The following is a 27382-nucleotide window of genomic DNA, read 5'->3' on the forward strand; positions in this document are numbered from 1 at the left end:
ATTGCGCCACTGCACTCTTGGTTGACAGAATAAGACTCCATCTCAAAAAAAGAAAAAAAATCTCTATCATCCTTATGTTGTCTTAATGCACCATTCATATTTTGTCTTTTTATACCCAAATTCTTTGGTGGTAAAAGATTATTTAGTATTCAACTGACTTAATCAGATCAATCTATTTAATCTGATACTAAGCCAAGACTTTTTCCTTTTTGGTAACTTTTGTTTTTATTGTTTTTGTTTAAGGTTATATTTGGGAATTTAAATATCTTTTTGTTCAACGCAATTACGCACTAGAAAACCTAGAATTGCATACAACACCTTGGTCATCCTGTGAATGCTTGTTTGATGATGATAAAAGGGCAATTACATTTAAAGCAAAATTTCAAAAAAATACGCCCTCCTTTGTGAATATATCAGACTTGGCAACCCACCTAGAAGATAAGTGTTCAGGTAAGATCTTTATATATGTAAATTTTGCCATTTTTATTTCTTTTGAGACAGGGTCTTGCTCTGTTGCCCGGGCTGGAATCCAGTGGTGTGAACATGGCTCACTGCAGCCTTCACCTCCCAGGTTTAAGTGATTCTCCCACCTCAGCCTTTCGAGTAGCTGGGGAAAGAAGGGAAAGCTAGTGCGTACCATCAGTGCATACCACACACGCAGCTATTTTTTTTTTGTAGAGACAGAGTCTCCCTATGTTGCAGAGTCTGATCTCAAACTCCTGGACTCACGTGATCCTCTTGCCTTGGCTTTCCAAAGTGCTGGGATTACAGGCATGAGCCACCACACCCAGCCCACTGTTAGTTTTAATATAAGCAAAAGTAAAAATGTATATAATTCTATATAAAAATGAAATATAAATATTTGCAAATAACTAGAGTTTTAGGAACTGTGTGCCAGGAACCAGGGACAAAGAACAAATACTTATTTTTTATTATATCACAAGTGGGAGTGTAAATTCAGTTTCTTACATTATCTTGGCCAAATGCCAGATTAAAATTTTACTAGTTGGGTTAATTCACATATGTATGTATATATGTTTTCCAATATATGATTACAGGTTAGCTTTGTTATATCATAAAACTACACTAAGGAGAATACAGGTAGAAAACAAAGGTAACACCTCTCAAAAAACCCAACCTTTAATTGAATACAGATTTCATTCTCAGAGAAGAACTCCTTATTCCTAGTTCTGCACTGAAACATTTACTAATACTAGCAGACAATTTAAAGTAATAATATTTCTGGAAGATAAACACAGATATAGAGAATTTATAAGCTTTTATACTATAACTTTTCATACCACTTTCAAAAATGGAAGTTGCTTATGGCCATGAAAGACTCTAGATTTATACTAACTGGTAAAATCTTGGGTAATGTTATAGCATCATGTAAGTTCCAAGCTAGTTTCATATTTATGTGCCCCTCCAGTGCTCTGCTCCTCAAACACCACAGACATATAGATGTGGTCACCACAGGAAGGAATGCCAGACACAGTTGAGGAGCTACATTACTTTGCAGAGATGTTTAGCTTGTCACCATGGAGAAGTCAACTTTGTTATTTACTGCTTATACAAAACAGTTATCTGCTAGGATTGAAGTCCTAGAATTAGGACTTAGAAATAACATCATGGGGCTGGGCGCGGTGGCTCAAGCCTGTAATCCCAGCACTTTGGGAGGCCAAGGCGGGTGGATCACAAGGTCAAGAGATTGAGACCATCCTGGTCAACATTGTGAAACCCTGTCTCTACTAAAAATATTAAAAAAATTAGCTGGGCATGGTGGCATGTGCCTGTAATCCCAGCTACTTGGGAGGCTGAGGGAGGAGAATTGCCTGAACCCAGGAGGCGGAGGTTGCGGTGGGCCGAGATTGCGCCATTGCACTCCAGCCTGGGTAACAAGTGCGAAACTCCGTCTCAAAAAAAAAAAAAGAAAAGAAATAACATCATGGACAACAACAGAATAGGCAGCCATCACGCTGATGATGGAAGGTTCTGAGGATATATCCCCCACTTGTTTGAGCATGTGTCCAGGAATTGTGTGTGTTCTTGGAAATCCTGGAGGTGTGTTCCTCATTGGGAAGCCATGCCAGAACTGTGCTGTTAAAATTAGTCCTTCAGAGGCTTTGTTCACAGAGGCCCAGTTAGCCTTTTTCATTCTCTTTTAGCCTAGTTCATTCTCTGAACTATGTTCAGCTATAAGGGCTGAATTCAGTTTCTGTCATAGTATATGTGTTTTTAAGGCAAAAATGGAGAGAGAATGTGAAAATAGAAGCAACTTTTTTCCTAACCTGTTTTATAGTTAAATAAAAGGAGAAAGAGAGATCAGCATGGGAGCATTTCCTAGGAGAGTCTGCTTGCTCAACAGAGGGGGATGAAGCTAGGCCTGAGTCCTTGTAAAGAAATGAAGATGCTTACCCAGTGCCTCATCTTACCGCCAGCAGAATTTCAGTGCTCAGTGGGAGTGACCCCCTTGAAAGTAGAGTCCACATTCAGCATGACCTTTTAATTCAAGAGGTGTGTAAATTTATAAAATGATAGGATTATGTGAACATTCTTTTAAAATTATTGAATTATTAAGAATTTTTGAGGCTGGGTGGGATGGCTCACGCCTGTAATTCCAGCACTTTGGGAGGCTGAGATGGGTGGATCATTTGAGGTCAGGAGTTCAAGACCCTGGCCAATGTGGTGAAACCCTGTCTCTATTAGCTGGGTGTGATGGCGGGTGCCTGTAGTTACAGCTACTTGGGAGGCTGAGGCAGGAAAATCGCTTGAACCCAGGAGGTGGAAGTTGCAGTGAGCCGAGATTGTGCCACTGCATTCCAGCCTGGGTGACACAGTGAGACTCTGTCTCAAAAAAAAAAAAAAGGATGTTTTGAGTGGAGGGAGGAGAGCAAGGGTTGAAAAACTGTTGGGTACTCTGCTTACTACAGGAGACTCTACTTGGGTGATGATATACCCATGTAACAAACCTGCACATGTACCCCCTGAATCTAAAATAAAAATTGAATTTTTTTTTAAAATAATTTTTTAGGCCAGACACATTGGCTCAAGCCTGTAATCCCAGCACTCTGGGAGGCTAAGAAGAGTGGATGGCTTGAGCCTGTGAGTTGGAGGTCAGCCTGGGCACCATGGCAAATCCCTATCTCTATAAAAAATATAAAAATTAGACAGGTATGGTGGCTTGTGTTTGTAGTCCAGCTAAGAAAGCTGAGGTGGGAGGATCACTTGAGCCCAGGGAGGTTGAGGCTGCAGTCAAGATTGCACCACTGCACTCCAGCCTGGACGACAGAGTGAGACACTGTATCAAAACAAAAAAACAAAAAATAATTTTTTGGTGATTCAACATGTCTTTGGAAAGATGTGGTATTCAGTCTTCTACAGTTTGTTACATATTCGATTGTTACCCACTCCTAACTCATGTAGGGATATGTGATACATATGTGATGATGAATACCATCTTTGGGCATTGACAGACTAAAGCAAATGGAAGAAGTTAAGAACAGGAGACTCATTATTAACTGGACTCTGAAAGAGATAACCAGAAAACAATAGGAGACCAGAATGATTAGTTCTTGACTGGAGTGTTCTGACTTCTAAGAGGATGACGAAGGAGAACAAATTTGAAGGCTTGATGCTTAAAGAAGCCTTTAAACTGACTATGGAGAGAAAGGGAGAATAATGCTCGGAAAACTCATAGACCTCACCAGTACACAGTAAGACAAAAGTAAATTGGGAAAAAATAATGTTTAGGAGAAATAATGTTCAGTATTTCTTTACCTATGAGTGGATGAGCCATCAGTAGTGAATGAATATGCTTGAGGTTTCTCCTGAGTCACCTGAGAAACGAATAATAAATGAGAACTTTCAGCTGTAAGCCACACCCAGAGTATATAGATGATGATGAGTGGGAAGTTGGAAAAAAGTGTAAAAGAGGACAAGCTATTGACATTTTTAGGTAGAGAGAAGAAAAACTCACTTCCTATTTGGCTTTTGACTATGATCAATTAAAAAGACAGAAGACAGGACAAGGAGAGAGGACGTGTTAGCTAGTGTCAAGTATTTGAAGGGATTTTTTTCTGAAGGAGTTATTGAACTTATTTTGCAAGATTCCAGAGGATGGGGAGGAAGGAAACACCCACATGTTCAGCCAAATTAGCCAAGTAAACCTGCTCTCAGTTGCAGCCAGGCTCCCCTGCCCTTAGATTCTAGGAAAACAGTAAGGAAGACCAAGAACAAGACCTCAGTCTATCCGTTTACTGTAGGTGACTGTAAATCAACTCTAAAACTAGCCATGTTTGTAAATTAAAGTTATAATTTTGGCCCAATAATTTAAAATATATGTTTGTCTTTTATAGGAGTGGTTCTAATTAAAGCCCAGATTTCAGAGCTGGCATTTCCTATTACAGCAGCTCAGAAGATAGCTCTAAATGTTCACAGTTCTCTGAAGAGTATTTTCTCTTCTCTTCCCAACATCGTGTATACTGGCTGTGCAAAATGTGGATCGGAACTAGAAACAGATGAGAACAGGATCTACAAACAATGTCTTAGCTGCTTGCCATTTACTATGAAGAAAACGTACTATAGGTAAGGCAACTAAGCAAGCCAATTTGATGAAAAATAATGATTATAGATCTGGAAAAATCAGTTCTGTAAACCCTTACTTTCTAAAAACGATTAACTAGAACTAGTCAAAGAGAATAAAATTTTCCCCATGTGATAGATAGCTATTTATAGAAGCAAAAATTTCCCAGGAATTGTTATAGGAATTTCTTAAAGCAGGAATCTGGAGATTTTATTGTCTTTAAACAGCTGTACTGAAGAAACATTTTCCATGGTTTACTTTTTAACCTGGATCTAAGTGGCTCATAAATAATTCATTTTCCCACCTTAACATATAATTAGAATTTAAAGGCTAAAAGTATCATATGATCTCACCCCTGAGTTGTCGTGGAAGCTAGTAAGACATTTAACCTGTTTTCCCACCTTTACCTTAGAAATTAAAGATAGCAAATAAATGTTGTATGGTAAAACTGCTAACCAGCTCAGTGAAAAACACATTGTTTTTTGAATAGTAGGTAGTCAGAAGCTCAGATAATATTTTTCATTTTACCTTACAAATTACATGTGTTTACAAAATAGTACTCAGCATTTTATGCTTCTTCTGATTATTTCTAAATACTGCAGGATCTACAAACTAAATGCAGATATATTTCATACGTTAACATGTCATTCTTCAAGAAAAGTTATAGAAGCTTAATTTGTAAACCTTATTTCCCTTTACAGATATTATATTTGTTATAAATAAGTGAATGAATTTTGCTATTACTGTGAAAGTTGCTTTTTTGGAAAAGAAAATTGAATTCAGATCCATGGTAGGCTGGGTGTGGTGGCTCACGCCTGTAATCCCAGCAGTTTGGGAAGCTGGGGTGAGCAGATTGCTTGAACCCAGGGGTTTAAGACCAGCCTGGGAAACATAGGAAAACCCTATGTCTACCAAAAAAAAAAAGAAAGCTGGGCATGGTGACATAGGCCTGTAATCCCAGTTACTTGGGAGACTGAGGCAGGAGGATCATTTGAGCCCAGGAGATGGATTGTTACAGTGAGCAATGTTTGTACCACTGCACTCCATCCTAGGCAACAGAGTGAGACCTACCTTAAAGTCAAAACACAAAATGCATGATATGTAACAAACATTGATTTATTAATAGTTAAGTCCCCTCAAAAGTATGTATAGGTAACTTATTTATATCATTCCAAATGTTTCTATTCAATATACGCATTTATTGGACACAAATGTTGCTCAATACTATTCATTATGGGTAGGAGGGCCTTTGAATCTTTGCTTTACAAAACGACTGTTCAAGAGAAGGACTTCACAGATCAGTATCACCTGATTATGGCATAACTAGTATGGGGTATGTAAGATCTCTTCCTAAACTATACCACATGAAAGATGTAGTGCTAGTTTGTTGTCTTGCTAGAGGGTGGATTGGTGATGTTAAGGCAAGAATTATTTTTTATTTATTTAAAAGCCTTTAAGTTGTTAGGTTTAGAGTCCAGATTATGTGGCTTCCTTGAAAAGAAAATATTGAAATTAACAAACTCCCTTCACAAACCAAGTATGTGACTCCAAAGGCATCTACATATATCAGTCAGCAAACTGAATAAGAGAAAATTCTCATTGATTATTTTTCTAAGGCTCAAATATTTATTAGGGATCCATATATGTTCACATATCACATATTTACTGTGACTGTCATACTGCTTGATCTAAGTAGACTTACTGTGCCCAAGAAGCTTGGTAGTCTATTTAAGAAACACTTAATGAACATTTGTGTGGCATAACAGTCCCAAACTGTGAGTGAGTTGATCATATTTTACATTGGTTGTAACTTGGAGCTGATTTTCCAGTGGAAGCAACATTAGATACTGCATTGGAGTCGAGCAACATTAGATACTGCACTGGAGTCGCATATGAGGTCACAGACATTTGTTAAATGAATATGTAGATAGCACAGTTCCTGTTCTTAAAGCTATCCTAGAACTCAAATACCATTTTTAACAATGTTTCTATAGGATATTCAAATTTACATTTTTGGAACACCAGAAATACATTTATTTTTCTGTTCTAGAAGCAAAAAAAAAACCAAAACAAAACAAAACCACAAAACCCGGCAGGTCAAATCGCAGTTAAGGCTCCTATTTAGGCAGCACTAGGAAATGTTTGGGTCTCTCAAGTGGTTGTAGTCTGTAGTCAAGGCGTAGGCTTGCAGTCATTTGAAGACTTGACTGGGGTTGGAGGATTCATTTCCAAAGTGGTTCATTCATATGGCTAGCAAGTTGAGTTCCTCTTCACTTGGGTGTCTCCACAGGCTGCCTGCATGTTCTCACAAGGTGGCAGCTTATTTCCCCAGAGTAGAAAAGGCAAGAAAGAGGGTTCCAGGTGGAAGCCAATCGTTTTGTTATCTAGCCTCAGAAGTCATGTAGCATTACTTCCACCAAATTCTCTTAATCAGAAGTGAGTTTAGCTGCACATTGGAGAGTGGATTAAAACGAAGCTAGTGCAGAAAAGAGGTAAGAGGCTGTTGGCTTATTTTGGAGGAGAGATGATGGTAGCTTGACTAGAGAGGAAGTGGTGGGAATGGAAAGAAGTGAACAGATTTGAGAATGGTTGGAAAATAGTGTTGATAAGAAGTAGTGATAGAGTAGTAGGTAAAGAGGGAGCCACAGGTACATTATGCATTACTGACAAGTGGGTGAACAGTAAGATTATTTATTAAAACGAGTAACCTAATCCTATTGAGCTTGAGTTGCTGAGGGATAACAAGTTGGAAAGTGGTTAGATGTACAGAAACACAATTTGCAAGAGAAGTCTGAGCTAGGTTTATAGAGTTATTTGTGGTGATTGAACTCTTCCTTGGTTTCTGCACCCTGTTTTGTTTTTCTTTCATAATCTTCAGTTATTACCCCTCCTAATCGATTATTCTTACCAGTCTATAAACACACTCCCATACTTCTTATATTAAAAACCAAAATCATCCACTAAGATTACATTACCCCCATATTCCTTCATTTTTTGATTCTGTTTTATACCCAGCCAAACTTTGATGAAGAGTTGTAAATATATCCTCTCTCCCCTTTTATGTTTCCAGGTTCACTTCAGTTATTCCATTCTATTCCCACCATGCCGCAGAAGCTGCTTTTGTCGAAGTTACTGACACATTTGATGTTGCCTGAAGCATGGATACTTCTTTCCCCCCTCTGACTGGCTCTCAGTTACATTCAGCATGCCAGGCCACTTCCTCCTTCTTGAAACAACCTGCTTCTGGCTTTTTAACCTGTCTCTCAGGCCTGTCCTTCTCAGCCTCTTCTACCCACTCTTTAAAAGCTGGGTCAATCCTAAGTCCTGGTCTTTGTCCTTCCTCTTATTCTTTCTGTACATCTGCCTGGAAGATCACAGCTGTTTCCGTGTTTGTACTTACGTCTTCACCCTGGTTTTCTCCTCCAGGTATCATATTCTTTGCTAATTTTGTATTTTTAGTAGAGACGGGGTTTCTCCATAGGGTTTCTCGGGTTTCTCTGGGTTGGTCAGGCTGGTCTAGAACACCGACCTCAGGTGATCTGCCTGCATTGGCCTCCCAAAGTTCTGGGATTACAGGTGTGAGCCACCACACCCAGCCACTCTGGCCTTATCTAAGTCATTACTGCCTCTTGTGAAAACCAGCACACCAGCAATCTCTTGGTGGGGCTCCTCCTGATCTTGCCTCCTCTCCTTCATTCTCCACCTGCTGGCAGTGTGATTACCCCTTGCTTACACTTATTGCCTCTGCAGTCTCATGTGCTGCCACTCTCCGTTACCTGGCACTCCAGCCACATGGCCTTCTTTCAGTTTTTCAGACATTTTGATTTTTATCCTTAGGATGTTCTCAAATTTCTTCCCTCTGTCTGACTCCACAAGGCTGGTTTCTTGATGTCTTAGATTAAATGCTGCTTTATCAGAGAGGCCTTTCCTAGCCACCCTCCTTTACTTTCTGTTATAGTAGCCTGGGTAGCCTGGGTGTGCTTATTGTAATTTGTTGCATACTGTCTTGTCCAAAAAGCATTTTTACTGAAGCAAAATTCATATACCATCAAATTAATCTTCTGAAATACACAATTCAATGGCTTTAATATATTCCCAGGGCTGTGTAGCTGTCACCACAACCAGTTAGGACATTTTCATCACCCAGGCCTGTACAAAGCCTCATACTCATTAGCCGTCACTCTCCATTCCCCATGCCCTTCAACCCATGGCAACTACAAATCTGTTTTCTGTCTCCATAGATTTGTCTGTTCTAGACATTTTACATAAATGTGATTTTTTGTGACTGGCTTCACTTAGCATTATGTTTTCAAGGTCCATCCATGTTGTAGCATGTATCAGTACTTCATTCCTTTTCACTGCAAAATAATATTGCATTGTATGCATATACCACAGTTTATTTCTCCGTCCATCAGTTGATGGAGAATTGGGTTGTTCCTACTCTTTGGCTTTATGAATGATGCTCCTGTGAACATTTGTGTATAAGTTTTTGTGTGGACATGTGTGTTCATTTCTCTTGGTTATATATCTAAGAGTGGTAGAATTGCTGGGTCATATGGTAACTGTCTGTTTAACCATTTGAGGAACTGCCAGACTGTTTTCCAAAATTGCTGCACAATGTTACATTCTCACCAGTAATCTGAGGGTTATAATTTCTCCATATCCTACTTATTCTGTTTTTCTTTTTATTGCATTTGCTTTTGGGTCATATCTAAGAAAGGTGTCATTTCTAAGCCAAGGTTGTGGAGATTTGCTCCCATATTTTCTTCTAAGAGTTTAGTAGCTTTAGCTCTTACATTTAGGTTTATTTTCTATTTTTTGTGTATGGGATAAGGAAGGGGTCTAATTTTATTCTTTTGCATGTGGTATCTAGTTGTCCCAGCATAAATTTTTGAACAGACTGTTCCATCCCTGTTTAGTTATCTTGGCACCACTGTTGAAAAGCTTATTTTCTTTCTTTTTCCTTTTATTTTTTTGTAGGGATGAGGTCTCACTACGTTGCCAAGGCTTGTCTCAAACTCCTGGCCTCAAGCAGTCCTCCTCACCTTGGCATCCCAAAGCACTGGGATTCCAGGCATAAGCCACCACACCTGCTTGTTTTCTTCCTAATTCGCTACAGTTTTATGTTCCTTGAATGAAGGAACCAGATTTGTCTTGTTCACTAGTAAATACCCAGAGCTTACCACAGTCCATGATAGATATGCAGTTTGTATTAGTTGAAATAAATAATGGAGGGAGAGAGAGGCTGAGGAAGGAGCATAGAGTGAAAGGAGAAAGGGACATAGAGTCTTTGTGTGCATAAAGGGGGAAGCAGGTTTTTCGGGGGAAAATCAGTAGTTATGTTTTAGCTCTGTTACACTAAATTTCCCTGCTAATGAGCCTGTTTCTGAATTCTGTTCTCAATTTATTCTTAAAAAGTTAATGTAGTTCTGGCCGGGCATGGTGACTCAAGGCTATAATCCCAGCACTTAGGGAGGCTGAGGTGGGCAGATCACTTGAGGTCAGGAATTTGAGACCAGCCTAGCCAACATAGTGAAACCCTGTCTCTTCTAAAAATACAAAAATTAGCTGGGCATTGTGGCAGGCACCTGTAATCCCAGCTACTCGGTAGGATGAGGCAGGAGAATCGCTTGAACCTGGGAGGCAGAGGTTGCAGTGAGCCGAGATTGCACCACTGTACTCTAGCCTGGGCAACAAGAGCGAGACTCCATCTCAAAGAAAAAAGAAAAAAAATTAATGTAGTTCTAAAATAGGTACCACATGCCATAGTCAAAATGCACACTGCATAGGAGGTTACAAAACAATGAGCAAAAGTCTCCTTTACCATCCAACCCTCTCCCACCAGAGCTACTTCCATGCTGGTGAGAAGCTTTTTTTGTATGTCCTGCCAGTGATTTCTTATGCTCATCCTAGCACATGTGTATTCTTTTCTTTAGAAACATATAGACAGAAAAATATTATTCATATTGTTATTCCTTAGAATCTATCCTGTTGCTTCTTCCCTAATAGCATTTGTAAATCTTCTTCATTCTTTTTATTAGCCACATAGCATTAAGATGTAGGATGCACTTAAAATGGTTAATCCAGTTCCCTGTTTATTGCTATGCAAAACAGTTTATTTCTGATAGGAAAGAATCCAGCAGAAAAAATAACTTGAAATTGTGATTGTGAAATATGTGATGTTTATTATTATTTTTATTTCTAAAAAAAATTTATAAAACACACACACACACACACACACACACACACATATATATATATTTTTTTTCTGAGACAGAGTCTTGCTCCGTTGCCAGGCACCAGGCTGGAGTGCAGTAGCACGATGATCTCGGCTCACCGCAACCTCCACCTGCCAGGTTCAAGCAATTCTCCTGCCTCAGCCTCCTGAGTATGGGACTACAGGTGCATGCCACCATGCCCAGCTAAGTTTTGTATTTTTAGTAGAGACGGGGTTTTACCATGTTGGCCAGGATAGTCTCAATCTCTTGACCTTGTGATCTGCCTGCCTCAGTCTCCCAAAGTGCTGGGATTACAGGCATGAGCCACCGTGCCCAGCCTAGTTTAATATATTTTTATATTGGTATCTGAAATTTAAAAATAGATATAGAATAAATAAAATGTATTAATTTATCATTTGAAACTCTTGGGGAAAAAACCCTTTTTAGTTTCTAGGATGTCACAGAACATCCTAGAGTTGTTTTAGGAATTGAAATTAATCCTTCATAAAAACGAAGTGCTTTCTGAAATTATTTTTTTAAGCATTTCTTTTATTTGAAAATCTTTTTGAAGACTGTATGTTGTTTACTCTTTTGTAGGCCAGCCTTAATGACCGTAGTTGATGGAAGTCATGATGTTTGCATCCGTGTAGGATCACAGCTGATAGAGAAAATTCTTCTCAACATTTCTGCAGACTGCCTCAACAGAGTGATAGGTAATATATCAGTGTGCCATCAAGAGATTGTTTTACTTAGGAGTATAAATGGTGTATCGGAACAGAGAGAGCACTGTACTTTAAGAGTTTTTCTGTCCATATAAAAGCAGGATAATTTAGCTTCAGTGAAATATAAGCCTATGTAAGTTAAAAGGTTGACTTGCTTTACACCTGTTAGTACATGAATAGTGGGAGGGACCTAATTTCTTCTTAACCTACATTTCCAATTGGTAAACAAAAACTAGTTTACTTAACTGTAGTTTTATAAGAGTGAAGTAAGTGAATATATGACACAATATATATGAAGATAGTTCACTGTCAGTGGAATGGATTTGCAGGATCTTCAGCCATGATGTCTTAGTTGTCAGTGGCTAAGAACAAAGCAAAGGTAATCTATTTGTCAGGTATTCAAACTCCATTCCTGTTCTCATTAGCCTCAGATGCTCTAACCTGATGAGCTAATCTGGTTCCATAATTGCTTCATCTTTTAATAGTGGATTGTTTTTCTTGTTTTTTATTTAAGTGGGGGGTGTCTAGTAATTTTTGCTTGCATGCTGAACATTGCACATATTAAATAGAACAGTACAACTGAGGAAAATAGTATTTGTACCTGGAAACAGGCATGCCTCTTCTGGTCCTTTACTGGAGGTGAGGGGTGAGTAGGATGGTAAGTCTTGTCATATGTTGAGCTAGATTCAGATTTTGTTGTTTCTCTGGTTACCTTCAGGTCTTGACTGGTTTCAAGTTCTTCTAGTATTATCTTGTGCTTATAGTGGGAAGTGGTTCCCCAGGATTACTGCTCCACCATCCGCTTAGCCCTTCACTCTGCACCTGGGCCTCAGAAAGAGTTTCTCTCCATGTTCTTGTGCCTCCCCAAGTTGCACGAGCTTTTGTTGGTTGTTATTTGGTGCATCCTAACCTTGTGGGAGGGAGCAGGATTGTTCCTTTTTGACTCTGGTCCAGCCCCAATCTTATACAGGATCCTTGTATATGGTGCTTTCTCGGTAGCCCTGTTCCTTATGTGGCAGTGTCAGCTGAGCTCTGCCTTGTGTCTTTGGTGGGTCTTCTGTGGTCCTGGCCCTGCTGCAGCCGTAGGGGACCACTAATAGTTTGACCCAGCGTGGTTTTCTAACCCTTCCTGAGGATGGAGGGATTTTTTTTTCTTTTTTCTTTCCCCATCTGTATTGGCTCCTCACCTGTACCCTGGGGCAACAGGATTTGGTGTCCTTCCTCTAGCAATTGAAGGCTTTTGTTCCTTAAAGGGGAGGCAGGATGGTGTTTTCTATTTTGTAGTTGTAAGCTTTCTCTGATGTCTTGCTCTGCCCCCCGTTTGTGAACGCCTGGTGGAGGTGAGAAGTACCATGTGGGAGAGCCTGTGAGGATGCAGATGCACGTGGCACTGGCAGTTCATTGACTTTTTGCAATTAATTTATTAATAAAAATTAATCACATTCTTCTTTCCTGCCTGTATAGAGTACCTGTCTTCTTCCCAAGGCCTGCCCCAAGTGAACCTGTGCTCCTGTTCCATCTCCCTGGAGGCACCTGTCTCTTCATGTTTCAGTCTTTGTGGCTATTTTACCACCTTGGTTCTCATGTATATTCAAGAAAATGATGATTTTATATTTATTCAGCTTTTTCTAGTAACTGTTCGGGTGGGAACCACACTCTTTCTAGTTTTCTACATCCTAATTAGAAGCCTCTCTTAGAAGCCTCTCTTCTTTTTTTTTTTTTTTTGAGATGGAGTTTCGCTCTTGTTACCCAGGATGGAGTGCAATGGCGCGATCTCGGCTCACTGCAACCTCCGCCTCCTGGGTTCAGGCAATTCTCCTGCCTCAGCCTCCCGAGTAGCTGGGATTACAGGTATGCGCCACCATACCCAGCTAATTTTTTTTGTATTTTTAGTAGAGACGGGGTTTCACCTTGTTTACCAGTATGGTCTCGATCTCTTTACGTAGTGATCCACCTGCCTCGGCCTCTCTTCTTTTTTTCCCTCCATTTTCTTTATTTTATTTTTATACATTGGGCTATTTTCATTCCTTTTCTCAGTGTTATTTATATATCTTCAGTGCTATCTCTTCTTTTTTGCATAAGGTAGTCTTTATCTCTTAGGGAAGCATTATTCTCATATCACATATACTTCAGTATTTTGTCCATTCTTGAGACAATTGAAGTTGTACTTCTTGGCATTAATTAGATTGTGATGATAAGTGAAAATGTCATTGTTATAAAGTGGTCATCAGACCATCTAGATTATTGCTAATATTGGTTATTTTTTAGTTTATCACAGTGAAGATACAAACTTTTTTTTTTTTTTTTTTTTTTTTGAGACGGAGTTTCGCTCTTGTTACCCAGGCTGGAGTACAATGGCGCGATCTCGGCTCACTGCAACCTCCGCCTCCTGGGTTCAGGCAATTCTCCTGCCTCAGCCTCCTGAGTAGCTGGGATTACAGGCATGTACCTGTAATTACCCTGCCCAGCTAATTTTTTGTATTTTTAGTAGAGACGGGGTTTCACCATGTTGACCAGGATGGTCTCGATCTCTTGACCTCGTGATCCACCCTCCTCGGCCTCCCAAAGTGCTGGGATTACAGGCTTGAGCCACCGTGCCCGGCCGAAAATACAAACTTAGAAGTTATTTATTGTAGAGAATTCTCATTCCCCCCCGAAATATGTCATTGGTCTTCCAGGACTCTGTAGCCCCCATCCAAGAAAGACTGGTACTTGTCAGGGAGTTAGTATGGTCTGAGCATGGTTGATGGTGCCCTGTCAGTCTGGTATTGAACAACCTACCAAATGCCTTGATTAGATTGTAGCAGGAGCGGCCATGAGAAACAGAGCTCTCGAACACTGAATGGGAAGGAAGAGGTTTATTATTACGGCTGGGAGCTGGGCAATGATTTTTCTAAACCCAGCTTGTCTAACAAAGGAAGTTTCTGCCTTTATATAGACTTACACTCTAGATATTACACGTGAAAGGATCTCAGGTTTACAGCCTTAGAAATCACGAGTAAAAGAGTTTTGGATTTATAGCTTTAGGAATCACATTTGAAAAGGTTTTGGGTTTACAGTTTTAGAAATCACATATGAAAGGGTTTTGGGTTTACAGTTTTATGAATCACGTGAAAAGGTTCTGGTCTCCGGATGGAGGAGTGGGGTGGGGGGTTTGACCTTGTTTAAGTAAAAACAGTGTCTTCTGGAGAGTTCCTCTGATACCAAGCCTGCCATCTACAGGGAAGTGATTCAGGAGGCACCAGTCGGCCAGCCTTTTCTTCTATTGAAATGCTGTGTGGAAGTCAAGTGGGGAGGTGATCCCAGATGTCTGGGTCTCCTTCCTCAAGATGTCCTAAAAAAGTCAGAGGAAGAGTATAAGACATGCAAAATAAAATGACACATTTACCTATATGTTTAGTACTTTTTTATTATTGAGATTCAATGTTTCTTAAAGGACCAATTCAAGATTCTTTTAGATAAAAAATAAATATATGCATAAATAACTGTGATAAGAACTGTGGATTAGATAAGAACACTCTTTTGATATACTGTACCATAACCAGAACTGCTGTTGGTCTGAATGGTGTGTTATCTGGACCTGTTTCTCGTGTCAGTGGAATCACATGGTGTCACTCTAGAGTGCCTCAATAGCTTGTAACTAGAAAGGAAAGGTATAGGAAAAGTAGTCTACTTACTTATTCATTTATTTAGAGACCGAGTCTTGCTCTGTTGCTCAGGCTGGAGTGCAGTGATGTGATCTCGGCTCACTGCAACCTTCACCTCCCGGGTTCAAGTGATTCTCCTGCCTCAGACTCCCAAGTAGCTGGAATTACAGGCATGTGCCACCACTCCAGGTTAATTTTTGTATTTTTAGTAGAGACAGGGTTTTACTGTGTTGGCCAGGCATGTCTTCAACTCCTGACCTCAAGTGATCCAGCTGCCTCAGCCTCCCAAAGTGTTGGTATTACAGGTGTAAGCCACCGCTACTGGCCAGAAAGAGAAATTTAAAATGGGTTTGAGACTTGGGGAACCAAGAGAAACAATGAAACCCTTCAATGTGTGTGCTCCTGTCAAGCTAGCAGTGAGGTTGAGGGCTCTGTGTTTTCACCTTTTGCAGTTCCTTCCTCAGAGATCACCTATGGGATGGTGGCGGCGGACCTGTTCCACTCCTTGTTGGCAGTCAGCACAGAACCTTCTGTATTGAAGATTCAGAGCCTTTTTGTGTTAGATGAAAACAGCTATCCATTACAACAAGATTTCTCCCTCCTGGATTTTTATCCTGACATTGTAAAGCATGGAGCCAATGCCCTTCTCTGAGGCCAGAGGAAGAAATTGCAGGAATTTTAAGGAAGAAGTACTGAAATGATTTCTTTTGAAATAAATGAATGACAGGGCTTTTGCTTTGGATTTTAAAATAAATTTTACAAAGAGAATTGCACTAAATATATAAATTAAAACTTTTTTCTAAGAAAATCCTGTGAGATTTAAAAAGATTGTTTTTGTTTTTTGGTTTCTTCCTTTCTTCTCGAGAAATGATCTACCAGTCAAGGCAATATATGGCAGATCCCTGGGAATTAAGGGTTTGCCCATTTGTTCACTGTATTTAGCCCTGGTACGTTCTGGGCATTGTACTAAGTACGAACAGAGAACCACACAGAAGACATTCCCTCAGAAACTGCTGCAGTGCTTTTGCTTATCCCCACCTAATAAACTGTCAATGTGAAATCATTTCCTTGATTATAACTATATATGATAATGATTTGTTTATATAAACCTATGTTTAAACAAGTTCAAGACAAGCATGTCTTTAAAAAGCATTGAAAATGAAGGAAATGTGATTATGTTTCAATTCATTAAAGTGGGGAAGAGCATTCTGTTGTTAGTTCCTGTCTAGGATTTGAGTGCCTTACTGAATGTATTTACCAGCAAACATGTAGCAATCTGTTCTGTCATCGTGATTGTGGAAGCAGCTCATGTCAGATGGTAGTCACTAATGAGGAAGTATGGAGTGGTACTTAATCTCTAATTTTAGAGTATGCTGAATGTTAATGGATTATCATATTGCCTGGAAATAATTATAATGATATGAACAAGCTTATTTTGCTCTGTGTATGTTTTTAAAAATTCCTTTGGTTCAGAGGTTGTTGTTGTTGTTGTTGTTTTTTAACTTGGCTTTCCTAAGAATGAACCACAGGAGTTTTGTGATTCTTTCAAAAATAATATGCAAAAGTGCCTTTGTGGGAGCAAACACACACAAACGCATGTTTCTGTGGAGAAGGATCCATAGCTTTCAACAAATCCTCAGAGGGTTCTGTGATGGGGAAAGGTAAGAACAAGGCTTTAAACTGATGATTTCTTTGTGGGGAAGATAAGGGAATTAGAGCAAATGATTGCGAAGGTTTTGTCTAGCAACTAGTAATGTGGGTAGAGAAAGAACTGACTCCATTTTGTATCTAGAAAGACTGGAATTCAAACAAAACCATTGACTCTCTTTAATGATTCATCTAATGGGTGATGAAACTTGAGCCTGTATTTGACACCTTCTAATCCATGCTCTCTATATCCACACTAGGCAGAGATTTGGAATTCTGATATAAAATCTGCCCAGTCAATATAGGCCAACCAAGAGGGTTGTGCTCTTAAGTGCTCCCTGCCTCACTTTGTCCTCAAGTGGGGACTGAATCCCTACCTCAACCGGGACATAATGCCCAGGAACAGATGGCTCTTCACATCCTATTGGGAAGAAATCTTTAAACCATTTCAAATGAGACAGCAGGTCACACCAGCATCTCTTCACAGTTGTTGGTATGTGTTTCATGAGTTAACACATATTTCTAGGAGCCCTTATTTAGGTTGGGAACTATTTCCTCCAGTCCTTAGGAAGCTGAGCTACCTGCAGAAGTTATGCGCATTTAATTGGGATCAGGATCAGCTCATTGCGTCTGCTGTGTCACCCAAAATTCTTATGTTGAAACCTAATCTCTAACATGATGGCATTCAGAAGTGGGGCATCTGGGAGGTGATTAGGTCACAAAGGCTCTGCCATTGTGAATGGGATCAGTGCCCTTACAAAAGAGGCCCGAGGGAGCTTCTTTGTCCCCTTCTGCTAGGTGAAGATACAGCCAAAAGGTGTCTTCTTTGAAGCAGAGATTAAGCCCTCACCAGCCGCTGAATCTGCTGGCAACTTGGTCATCCCAGCCTTCAAGCTGTGAACAAGAAGTTTCTGTTACTTAAAAATTGCCCAGTCTGTTATTTTGTTACAGTGGTCAGAATGGACTAAGATACCTCCTATATGTGTATTCCTTACCTGAAATGACAAGTAAGTGTCTTTCACCTACTCTGTATGTTTTCATAAAACTCAGTGGGGTAGCCAAAGAGTGTCACCTATCCAGCAGTCCCATATCTGGTAGTCTCAGGGTGGGCATTTTAGGAAGACCTCATTCTTCATCCCTTGATAGTTCAACTTGCAGGGACAGCGCTCCTATTTTTGGAGAACTATTTGTACTTGTTAGTCGCTTAATTTCCCCAAAGGTGTCCTTTTTCCTTTTTCTTTCCTTTTTTTTTTTGAGACAGAGTCTTGCTCTATCGCCAGGCTGGAGTGCAGTGGCAAGATCCCAGCTCACTGAAACTTCCGTTTTCCGGTTTCAGGCAATTCTCCTGCCTCAACCTCCCGAGTAGCTGGGACTACAGGCACGCACCACCACGCCTGGCTAATTTTTTGTACTTTTAGTAGAGATGGGGTTTCAACATGTTGGCCAGGATGATCTCGATCTCTTGACCTCGTGATCCGCCCACCTCGGCCTCCCAAAGTGCTGGGATTACAGGCGTGAGCCACCGTGCCCTGCCTAGGTGTCCTTTTTCTTTCTTTCTTTTTTTTTTTTTTTGAGACGGAGTTTCGCTTTTGTTACCCAGGCTGGAGTGCAATGGCGCGATCTCGGCTCACTGCAACCTCTGCCTCCTGGGTTCAGGCAATTCTCCTGCCTCAGCCTCCTGAGTAGCTGGGATTACAGGCACACGCCACCATGCCCAGCTAATTTTTTGTATTTTTAGTAGAGACGGGGTTTCACCATGTTGACCAAGATGGTCTCGATCTCTTGACCTCGTGATCCACCCGCCTCGGCCTCCCAAAGTGCTGGGATTACAGGCTTGAGCCACCACGCCTGGCCCAGGTGTCCTTTTTCTAACAGCATTAGAGGCGTTCACCTTTCTCCCCACTTAGTAAGGGGATATAAACACCCCAGGCAATATCACAATACATAAATGCTACCCGATTAACTGCTGTTACATACTGAGTGGCATCTTTATTTGAGGATGGAAACTTTCCCAACTTCTCTTGAAACTTTTGAGAGCAAAAGCTGAAAGAAGAATATAATGGGCACATTTATACCTTTCATCTACATTCACCAAATGTTACTGTTCTGGCACACTTGCTTTCTCTCTTGTGGCTTACTCTCTATCCTTCAACAAAGCATTTGAAAGTAATTTGCAGACATCATGAAATGTAAATACTCAGTGTGTGTCTATTTCTTCAGAATAAGAACATTCCCCTACACAATCACAACTCCAAATATGGCGGACTTTATTTGTTGTAGGGCTCATTGGGCCCCAGAGGGTCGTGGGGTGAGCCTTCTGCTGTGCTGAGGCGCAGGATCCGAGAAATAAAGAGACAGCACACACAAGTACAAGGAAAACGCAGCTGGGCTCAGGGGACCATGCCACCTATCAGCAGAGTCAGGCGAGGCCCTGAATGTCCAGAAGCATGAGTATTTATTGTGTATAGGTTAGGGGGCAGGGCAGTGAGTGATATCATCTTTAAGGATAGTGATAGGGTTGTGAGCAATGAAACATGGGGTCCACCCCCATTAGGTCACCTAGGCCAGGAGGTGGACAGTGCACAGCAAGGGGCCCGTTCCCATGAAGGCAAGGGCCGTGCAGTAAGGGGTCCACCCCCATTAGGTCACCGAGGTTTGAAGGTGGGCTCTGCGCAGTGAAGAGGGTGCAGTGTGCAATACTTCTATCTATGGGCAAACTACTTCTAAGAAGATATATAGGAGGATACTTTAAGTCGCATAGCAGTGACAGAGCTGTCAAGGTTACTGCCACCTTCTGGCAACTTCCAATGGGTTCTATGGGAAGATGCTTTTCAAGCAGCACAGTAGCAAGAGCCGATAAAGTTCACAGTCATAAAGGTGGATTGCGGGTCTGAGAGCAGCCTTCCACAAGAACTGGAGCAAGGTCCTACAACTGCTTTATCAGGAGGAGTGGCTTTTGCCCCAAGCCTGCCATACAGCGGGTATCTTTACGATATTGAACTCTGCCACCTGGGCCATGGATTCTTGTCCTGGTATAACTGTTTTTCCCTTAAATCATGCTCTGCACTGTGTATGCTATACGCATTCCTCTGATTATCAGCTGCTTATTCCTTAATTTATGCTCTGTACTGTGTCCACTCTAGGCATTCCTCCAATTATGAACTAAGATATGATTATAGGTATATATGTAGGGAAATATTTTTTAGGCACTCATACTATCAACTATTATATGATTATATATAGAGGATTATATAAAGGGATTCGTCAAGCCCTATTTCTGTAAACTATTATAAGATTATATAAAGGGTTATATAAAAGGAAATACCTGAGTAGTAACACTATATACAGTGAGATATTCCTCAAGCCCTAACTGTGCCAGGGTTCTGCTTAGCTCTCATTCCTTGGTGCCTATATGGGGGGTTACCCACAATTTGTTATTTCCATTATCAAATCATGTTGTGTTGTAAGAATTTTCTTTCATCTCCACTTCAGTCAGTCTCCAACCATGATGACCAACCAGTGTTCTGATTTCTATCACTATAGAAACTTGTTTTTATCTGTTTTTGGACTTTGTGTAAATGAAATCATACAGTATGTCTTCCTTTGTGACCGGCTTTTTAACCTAAGAATGTTTTTCAGGTTTAGTGAATCAGTAGTTTGTTTTTTATTATTGTGTAATATATCAATGTGTGAATATATTATCCATTCTCCTGTTGAAGGTCATTTGAGTTCTTTCCAGTTTTGGGCTATTATTAATAAAGCTGCTAAAAACATTTTTAAAACAAGTCTTGTTGTGGATGTATGTTTTCGTTGGGGCAGGGATTTAAATAGCTGGGATTGAGATTGTTGGTTTATTGGATAGGTATATATTTAACTTTAGAAGAATCTGCCAAACAGTGCTCCAAAGTTGTGCAATTTTACACTCTCCTCAGCCAAAACTGAGGCTTCCAGTTCTACTTTCTTGCCAACATTTGAGGTGTCAGTCATTTTCACTGTAGCTATTCTAGAGCTGATGAAGTGGAATCTCCTGGTTTTAGTTTCTCTTTTGCTGATGACTAATGATGTGCAACTTTTCATGTGCTCATTGGCCATTAGTATACCTTCACTTGGGAAGTGTCTCTCAAGTCATTTGCACATTTATTTTATTGGGTTGTTTGCCTTTTTACTGATTAGACATATCTATTCTAGATGAAAGTCAGATATATGTATTGTTGATACTTTGAAGTATTTCGTTCAGCATTAGAAATACTGGCTACATGATTCGAGAATAAAAATAAGTATGTAATTGTAATGGAAAGTCTTAATAAATTAAAATGTCGCTATTTTGAATGATGAGAATATATACTAAGAAAAATAATCCCAGGAAATCAACCAAAAATATGCTAGTAATACATTAATTACACATAACTTAAATTTATAAAATTATATTACCATATAACAGTAATATACAGTTCTAAATAAAAATAATTATGCTCACAGATGAACCAGAAACTTTAAGAGCTTAATTTATTTAAAGCAAATAATTTAAATATCACGAGGGAAATAAAAGGAGATAAGAATTAGTGGAACACTCTACTGTGCTCCTGCTGTTTGGAAAGATGTAATATACAGAGTTAATTCAGTAATAACCAAAGTCCCTGAGGGATGGCATATACAAGTTGATATGTTGATTTAAAAATTAATTGAGGGGGTTAAACAGAAATGTAACGATTCCAATAACCATTGAATTATACATTTTAAATGGATGAATCCTATATGTGAATTACATCTCAATAAAACATTACATCATACAATATGTGAAGTATATCTCAAAAAAATTATAAAAAAAAACAAGGAAATACTTTTTAAGTTAAAGCAAAAAAAACAAGCCAAACAACAAAAATATTTTAAAAATATGATTTTGGTGTTTACAGCTCATTGGGTGAAAAATCTTACTAGGAAACAATATGTAAAATATTTCATTTTTAGAAAACCATACGTTAAATCAATGGAGAGTGGCAAAAAAAAAAAAACAAACTAACATTGTTTATCTCAAGGAGATACAACTACAGTGCATATTTTTCTTAATAACAAAATGTGGAAAAATTTCTGAGAACAGAAATAAGACAAAGATATCCACTATCTTCATGTGTACTCAATACTTTTCTGGTATTCCTAATGAGTAATAAGACAAAAAAATTGAAATAAAAATATTAAGATTGGAACTAAGAGCAAAACTATGTATATTGACAACTCAAAAGCATCCAGAGATAAGTTAATAGAATTAGTGACTTTGGCATGACTGTTGAATAAATGACCAAAAAATAACGAAACCAATTTTATTTTTGTATACCAGCAAATGTTAGAAAATAAAAAAATTTAAAACAATACCATTTATGGTAGCATAAAAATTCAAATGTCTGGGGAAATTTTAATGAATTTAAACGTTCATGACACTTTAAACGTTATTTAGGGAAATGAGAGAAGAGATAAATAAATGGAAGTATATACCATGTGAACTGATTAGATGACCCAGTATTTTAAAGATGTCACTTCTCCCCTGAATTGACTTATAAACTCAATGCAATTCCAATCAAAATCACAATAGGCTTCTTTTCAGGGGAATGAGAGGGACTTAGCAAGCTGATTCTAAAATGTATATGGAAATGCAAAGTGCCCAAATAACTAAGATGCTCTTGAAGAAGTAGAATCAGATTGAGGACTTACTCAACTAGATATTAGCGTATGATAAATTAGTAATTAGGATGTGGAGGTGTTAGTACAAAGATAAGCAAATGGACCAACTTAACAGAAGGAGCCCAGAAACAGACCCAAACATATATGGATCCTTGATTTATTACCTAGCAGATGCAGCAGACCAGTGGGAAAAAAGCCTTTTCAATAAATGATGCTGGGATAACTGGATACCTTTATGAAAAAAACAAAAACTTGAACTCTATGTCATAACTTATATAAACATGGGTATCAAGTAGATTCTAGATCTACCTGTGAAAGGGAAAATAATAAAGCTTCTAAAAAATAGTATAGGAGAATATATTCATGATCTTAACATATGGAAAAATTTCACAAATAGGTTGCAATAAGCATTAATATAAGAGAAAAATGGTTTCATTTGAAAACATTAAAATTAAAAACTGTCAATCAAAAGAAAGTCAGAAAGTGGGAGTAAAGTTATCTAAAAATACATGAGTGGTTTTTAAAGAACAGACTGGGAAAAAACATTGCAATACATATAATCAAAATGAGATCCACAAATCAATAAGAAAGTCACAACCCAACAGGAAAACAAAAGGCAAGGCTCATGAACAAGGGCTTCACAAGTAAGAAATTCAAATGACCTTTAACATACAAAGTTGTTCAATCTTATTAATCATCAGAGAAGTACATTAAAGTCACAAGGAAATACCTGTATGTCCTGAAAAGAACGGCTAAAATTAAAAAGCCTGACAATACCAAGTGTTGACAAGGACCTGAAGCAGTGGGAATTCTCATACACTCCCAATTGCCAGTGAAAATGTAAACTGGCACATCTACCTTGGAGAACAGTATAGTGTTATCTACTAAATTTGAAGATATGCAAATCCTATGATCCATCAACTCCATTCCAATGTAATACTCCTCCAAAATACCTACATTTTGCACCAAGATACATATGCAAGAGTATTCAAAGCAGTGTTATTTGTGATAGCCTCAAATAAAAACTATTCCAAAGTCCATTAACAGTAGAATGAATAAACAGCAAAGTATCAAGCAGTATTACACAGCAACGAACAAGAATAAACACACACACAAGAAGAATGACTCTTAAAACATAATTTCTAGTGAAGGAAGCTAAACACAAAATAATCATTCCTTTGTGATGCCTTATATATATGAATAAATTACATATATATGTGAGGGTAATATATAATATATATGACATATATATGTAAAAATTAAATTACATGATTACATATGTAATAAGGCTTATGGAATGTAAGCAGAAAACCACTTTATTCTTGTTTTCTATTGACCAATTCGACTTGCTCTACAGGTCACTCCTTCCCTGCTCCTGGGATAAAATCTAGGGCATGTTCTGTGACTATTTGGATCATTCTTATTTAAACAAGTTAACCAAAAATTTATCCTGCAACTTCTATATATATATTACATATATGTGTAATGATGTAATTTATTGCATTATTATTACATTATACATTATTATAATATTGTTACCTTATACATATTATTGCATTATTATAATAATGTAATTTATTACATTACATATATATAGAGAGAGTGATTGAGAGAGTTTAAAGCTGCATGGTTAGGCGGTAAAAGCAGTGTTTACCATAGAAACAAGGTCATTGGTTTTTTGGTGGGGAGCGAGAAGTAGTGTTTGGGAGGGGGCACAAAGGAAGGTTTTGGAACGGCAGGTATACCGGTTGTCAGTTTATGGCCTCGCACCTCCATATCCATCCTTTAATGCCTGCTCTGCGGTCACAGCCAGAATCTCCTTGCGCGGCTCCCCTCGCTGCGGTAAAGATGTTGAACAGTAGAGAGCGCTGGAGACGCGCTGCGGGAGGCTGGCGCTCGCTCCGGCTGCCCGCCCCAGGCCGCAGATCACGCTCTGCCTTCGCCCCAAGCCCGCAGATCACGCTCTGCCTTCGCCCCAAGCCCGCAAGCGCTGCTCCTCCGCCACCTAGCGGCCTGGCCTGACCTGCCAGTCACGCTCCCACGCCCCTCCCAGCGGGTACACACGTCTTCAGGCTCCGTCCCCACAGTGTCCAGACCCCTGGAAGTTTGTCAGTCAGCACGCTGATGCCAGCCTATTACCAAAAAGAGCCAGGGGGTTCCAAGCAGATATTTACCAGACGGTACTGTAGCAACTGAGATGAGCAGATAATTCACACGCAATGGAGATGAACAGATAATTCACAGAGAAAGAAGGATGGGAGGGAGAGAGGTGCGGGGGGCCGGGGAGGGCGGAAAGAAGGTCAAGGGGAAAGAGCGGAGGGCGGAGGGAGGAAGGGAGGGAAGAATGCAATGAAAGGAGAAGGGAGGAAGGACGCGCTGAATGCCCAGCCTCCCGGCTGCACCGGCAGGAGCGGCTCTCGCAGGCCTGGGGCCCCCAGCAGACCCTCCCAGGCTGCAGGAACGTTGCTGCGCTGCAGGGCGTCTCTGCGCTTTTTGAGGTCTCTCTGGCAATATGTAATGATAACATTTTTAGACATCTAGAATCTGATTTAAATTCCAGCTCCATCCTTCTAGCTGTGGGGCCCTGAGAAACGGCACATCCTCCCGGATCTTCCCTTCTCTCTTGTCCACACGTGGGGCAGGCTCCTCCTGGGTGGTTTTGCAGATTTGCCAAGCTGATGTACAAAGACCTACTACAGCTCTGAGGGCTAACTCCTCTCTCCCGCTCTGACAGTCACTCCACTTTGAGTAACATACCTCTTAAAATAAAGCTACAAGTGGAGAGGGGCAGGTGATTTGGGCAAATAATTCCATATTAAGTATTAGGACAAAATGTACTAGGCAAACATCACAATCTGGCTTCATAGTGGCATACCAAATTCAACCAAGAAATAGACGCATGATGAGGGCGGGGAGCGGTGGCTCATGCTTGTAATCCCAGCACTTTGGGAATCGGAGGCGGGCGGATCATGAAGTCAGGAAATCGAGACCATCCCGGCCAACATGGTGAAACCCTGTCTCCACTAAAATAAAAAAAATTAGCTGGGCGTGGTGGGGTGCACCTGTAGTCCCAGTTACTCAGGAGGCTGAGGCAGGGGAATCGCTTGAACCCGGGAAGACGACCAAAAGAGACTCCATCTCAAAAGCAACAACAAAATACCATGATGTTGAAAGAGCCAGGCTTTTGGAATGCAAGCAGAAAACTACTTTATTTTTGTTTTCTATTGACCAATTCGAACCTGCTCTGCAGGTCACTCCTCCCTGCCCCTGGGACAAAATCTAGGGCATGTTCTGTGACTTTCTGGGTCACAAAATTCACATGATTTTTGGATTACTCTCAGTTAACCAAGTTAACCAAAAATTTGTCCTGTAACTTCTAGCTACAAAAATAGTCTCTGTTCAGCATTTAAAAAGTCCAATCCCATGTAGGAGGGTAAACTTTGGATTTCATTTTAAGTTTAAGCTTCTTCACTCCTCCCCCTACCCTGGGCCTGGCTTGCATTTGGCTCCCGGCTGTGGGCGGGTAGCAGTGTTTCCTCTCCATTTTCTACTTTCAATCCTTCCTCCCCTACTAGCTGGCAGTGATTTCTGATTGCCTAGTAGAATCTAGAGGCGTAAGGGAAGGAGTTACCGAGGGGCAGGCCAGGCTTTCTGTGAATAGTGCTGTTGTGAGCCGAGTACTTGAGTACTTCGAGGCCCCTTTACTCAGACATCTTCCCCATGGTTCCTGTGACCCAGGTTTGTCTCGGAGTGGGGTTAGCACAGTACCATCCCCATCCCTTTAAAGGTGTTTATTACATTTTTCTGGAAATTATATTTCCCAGACAGTCTTATGAGCAAAGTTCCAGATTGATTCTGTCAAATGTGAGGCACTCAGGTGAGACTAGAAAGCAGAAAAATGGTTTTAAAAAATCATGGTTTTCAACCAGGCACGGTGGCTTCTGTCTGTAATCCCAGCACTCTGGGAGGGCGAGGTGGGTGGATCACAAGTTCAGGAGTTCGAGACTAGCCTGGCCAAGATTGTCAAACCTCATCTCTGCTAAAAATACAAAAATTTGCTGGGCGTAGTGGCAGGTGCTTGTAATCCTAGCTACTCGGGAGGCTGAGGCAGGAGAATTGCTTGAACAGGTGAAGTGGAGGTTGCAGTGAGCCAAGATTGTGCCTCTGCACTCTAGCCTAGGTGGCAGAGCAAGACTCCATCTCAAAAAAAAAAAAAATTATTGTTTACTTCTTTTGACTCTGAACTTATGACAGTAGGATGCTCGAGGCTCTTGCAGCAATTTGGGCAAAGATTTCCACAATGCAAAATAGAAAAAACATAACTGGCAAATAGCTGTACAAATGACAGTCCATCATCATCATGGGATGCCAGTTTGGCAACAATGGCATTGTGGTCCAAAAGCAGCTGTGCAGTGAGGGGATCCTCTTTGGTGACTGCATGGTCACAGCCAAGCACAGGCTCTTGAAGATGCTGGCTCTAGGAAGCATCAGCAAGGTTCGTGCATTGTCCTCCTGAATTCTTCACCCCTCCCTGTGGCTGTGTCCATTGCTCTGTAGCGTTGCAGTTCCCCTCAGGAAAAAGACATCATCTACTTCCCTGCCCCTTGATTTGGAGCTTGGCCATGTGACTTGCTTTGACCAATGGGATATCGGATGAAATAACATAAACAGAGACACAGAAATGGGTCTGTACAATGCAGACTGCCTTTTTATGCTTCTGCCTTCACCATGAAAAGAGCTTTCCCTGGGGGTAACAGCTGCCCTTGCAGCCTGCGCTCAGAATGCACAAATATGAAGAGCCAAGCCCAGCCAGACCCACAGCTTGAAAGTGAGTTGCCAGGCCCAGCATGGTGGCTCACGCCTGTAATCCCAGGATTTTGGGAGGCTGAG

General features: G+C 40.2%; 1 protein-coding gene across 7 annotated transcripts in view; it reads left to right on the forward strand.

The window, feature by feature from the left end:
* SHLD2 (shieldin complex subunit 2) overlaps nt 1–20601 on the forward strand; it is a 105466-nt gene extending 84865 nt beyond the window's left edge. For 2 of the 7 annotated variants that reach the window (XM_017978940.4, XM_009009599.5), the window contains 4 exons: nt 244–450; nt 4356–4584; nt 11398–11513; nt 15622–20601. In XM_017978940.4, coding sequence (XP_017834429.3) covers nt 244–450; nt 4356–4584; nt 11398–11513; nt 15622–15821 — 752 coding nt within the window. In that variant the 3' untranslated portion in view covers nt 15822–20601. Of the gene's footprint in view, nt 1–243; nt 451–2299; nt 2515–4355; nt 4585–11397; nt 11514–15621 lie in introns of all 7 variants that reach the window. The other 5 variants (XM_078345380.1, XM_017978941.4, XM_009009602.5 and 2 more) reach the window with 3 other exon arrangements.
* Nucleotides 20602–27382: the final 6781 nt, after the last annotated feature.

This window comes from Callithrix jacchus, chromosome 12 (genome assembly GCF_049354715.1).
Source record: "Callithrix jacchus isolate 240 chromosome 12, calJac240_pri, whole genome shotgun sequence".
NCBI lineage: Eukaryota > Metazoa > Chordata > Mammalia > Primates > Cebidae > Callithrix > Callithrix jacchus.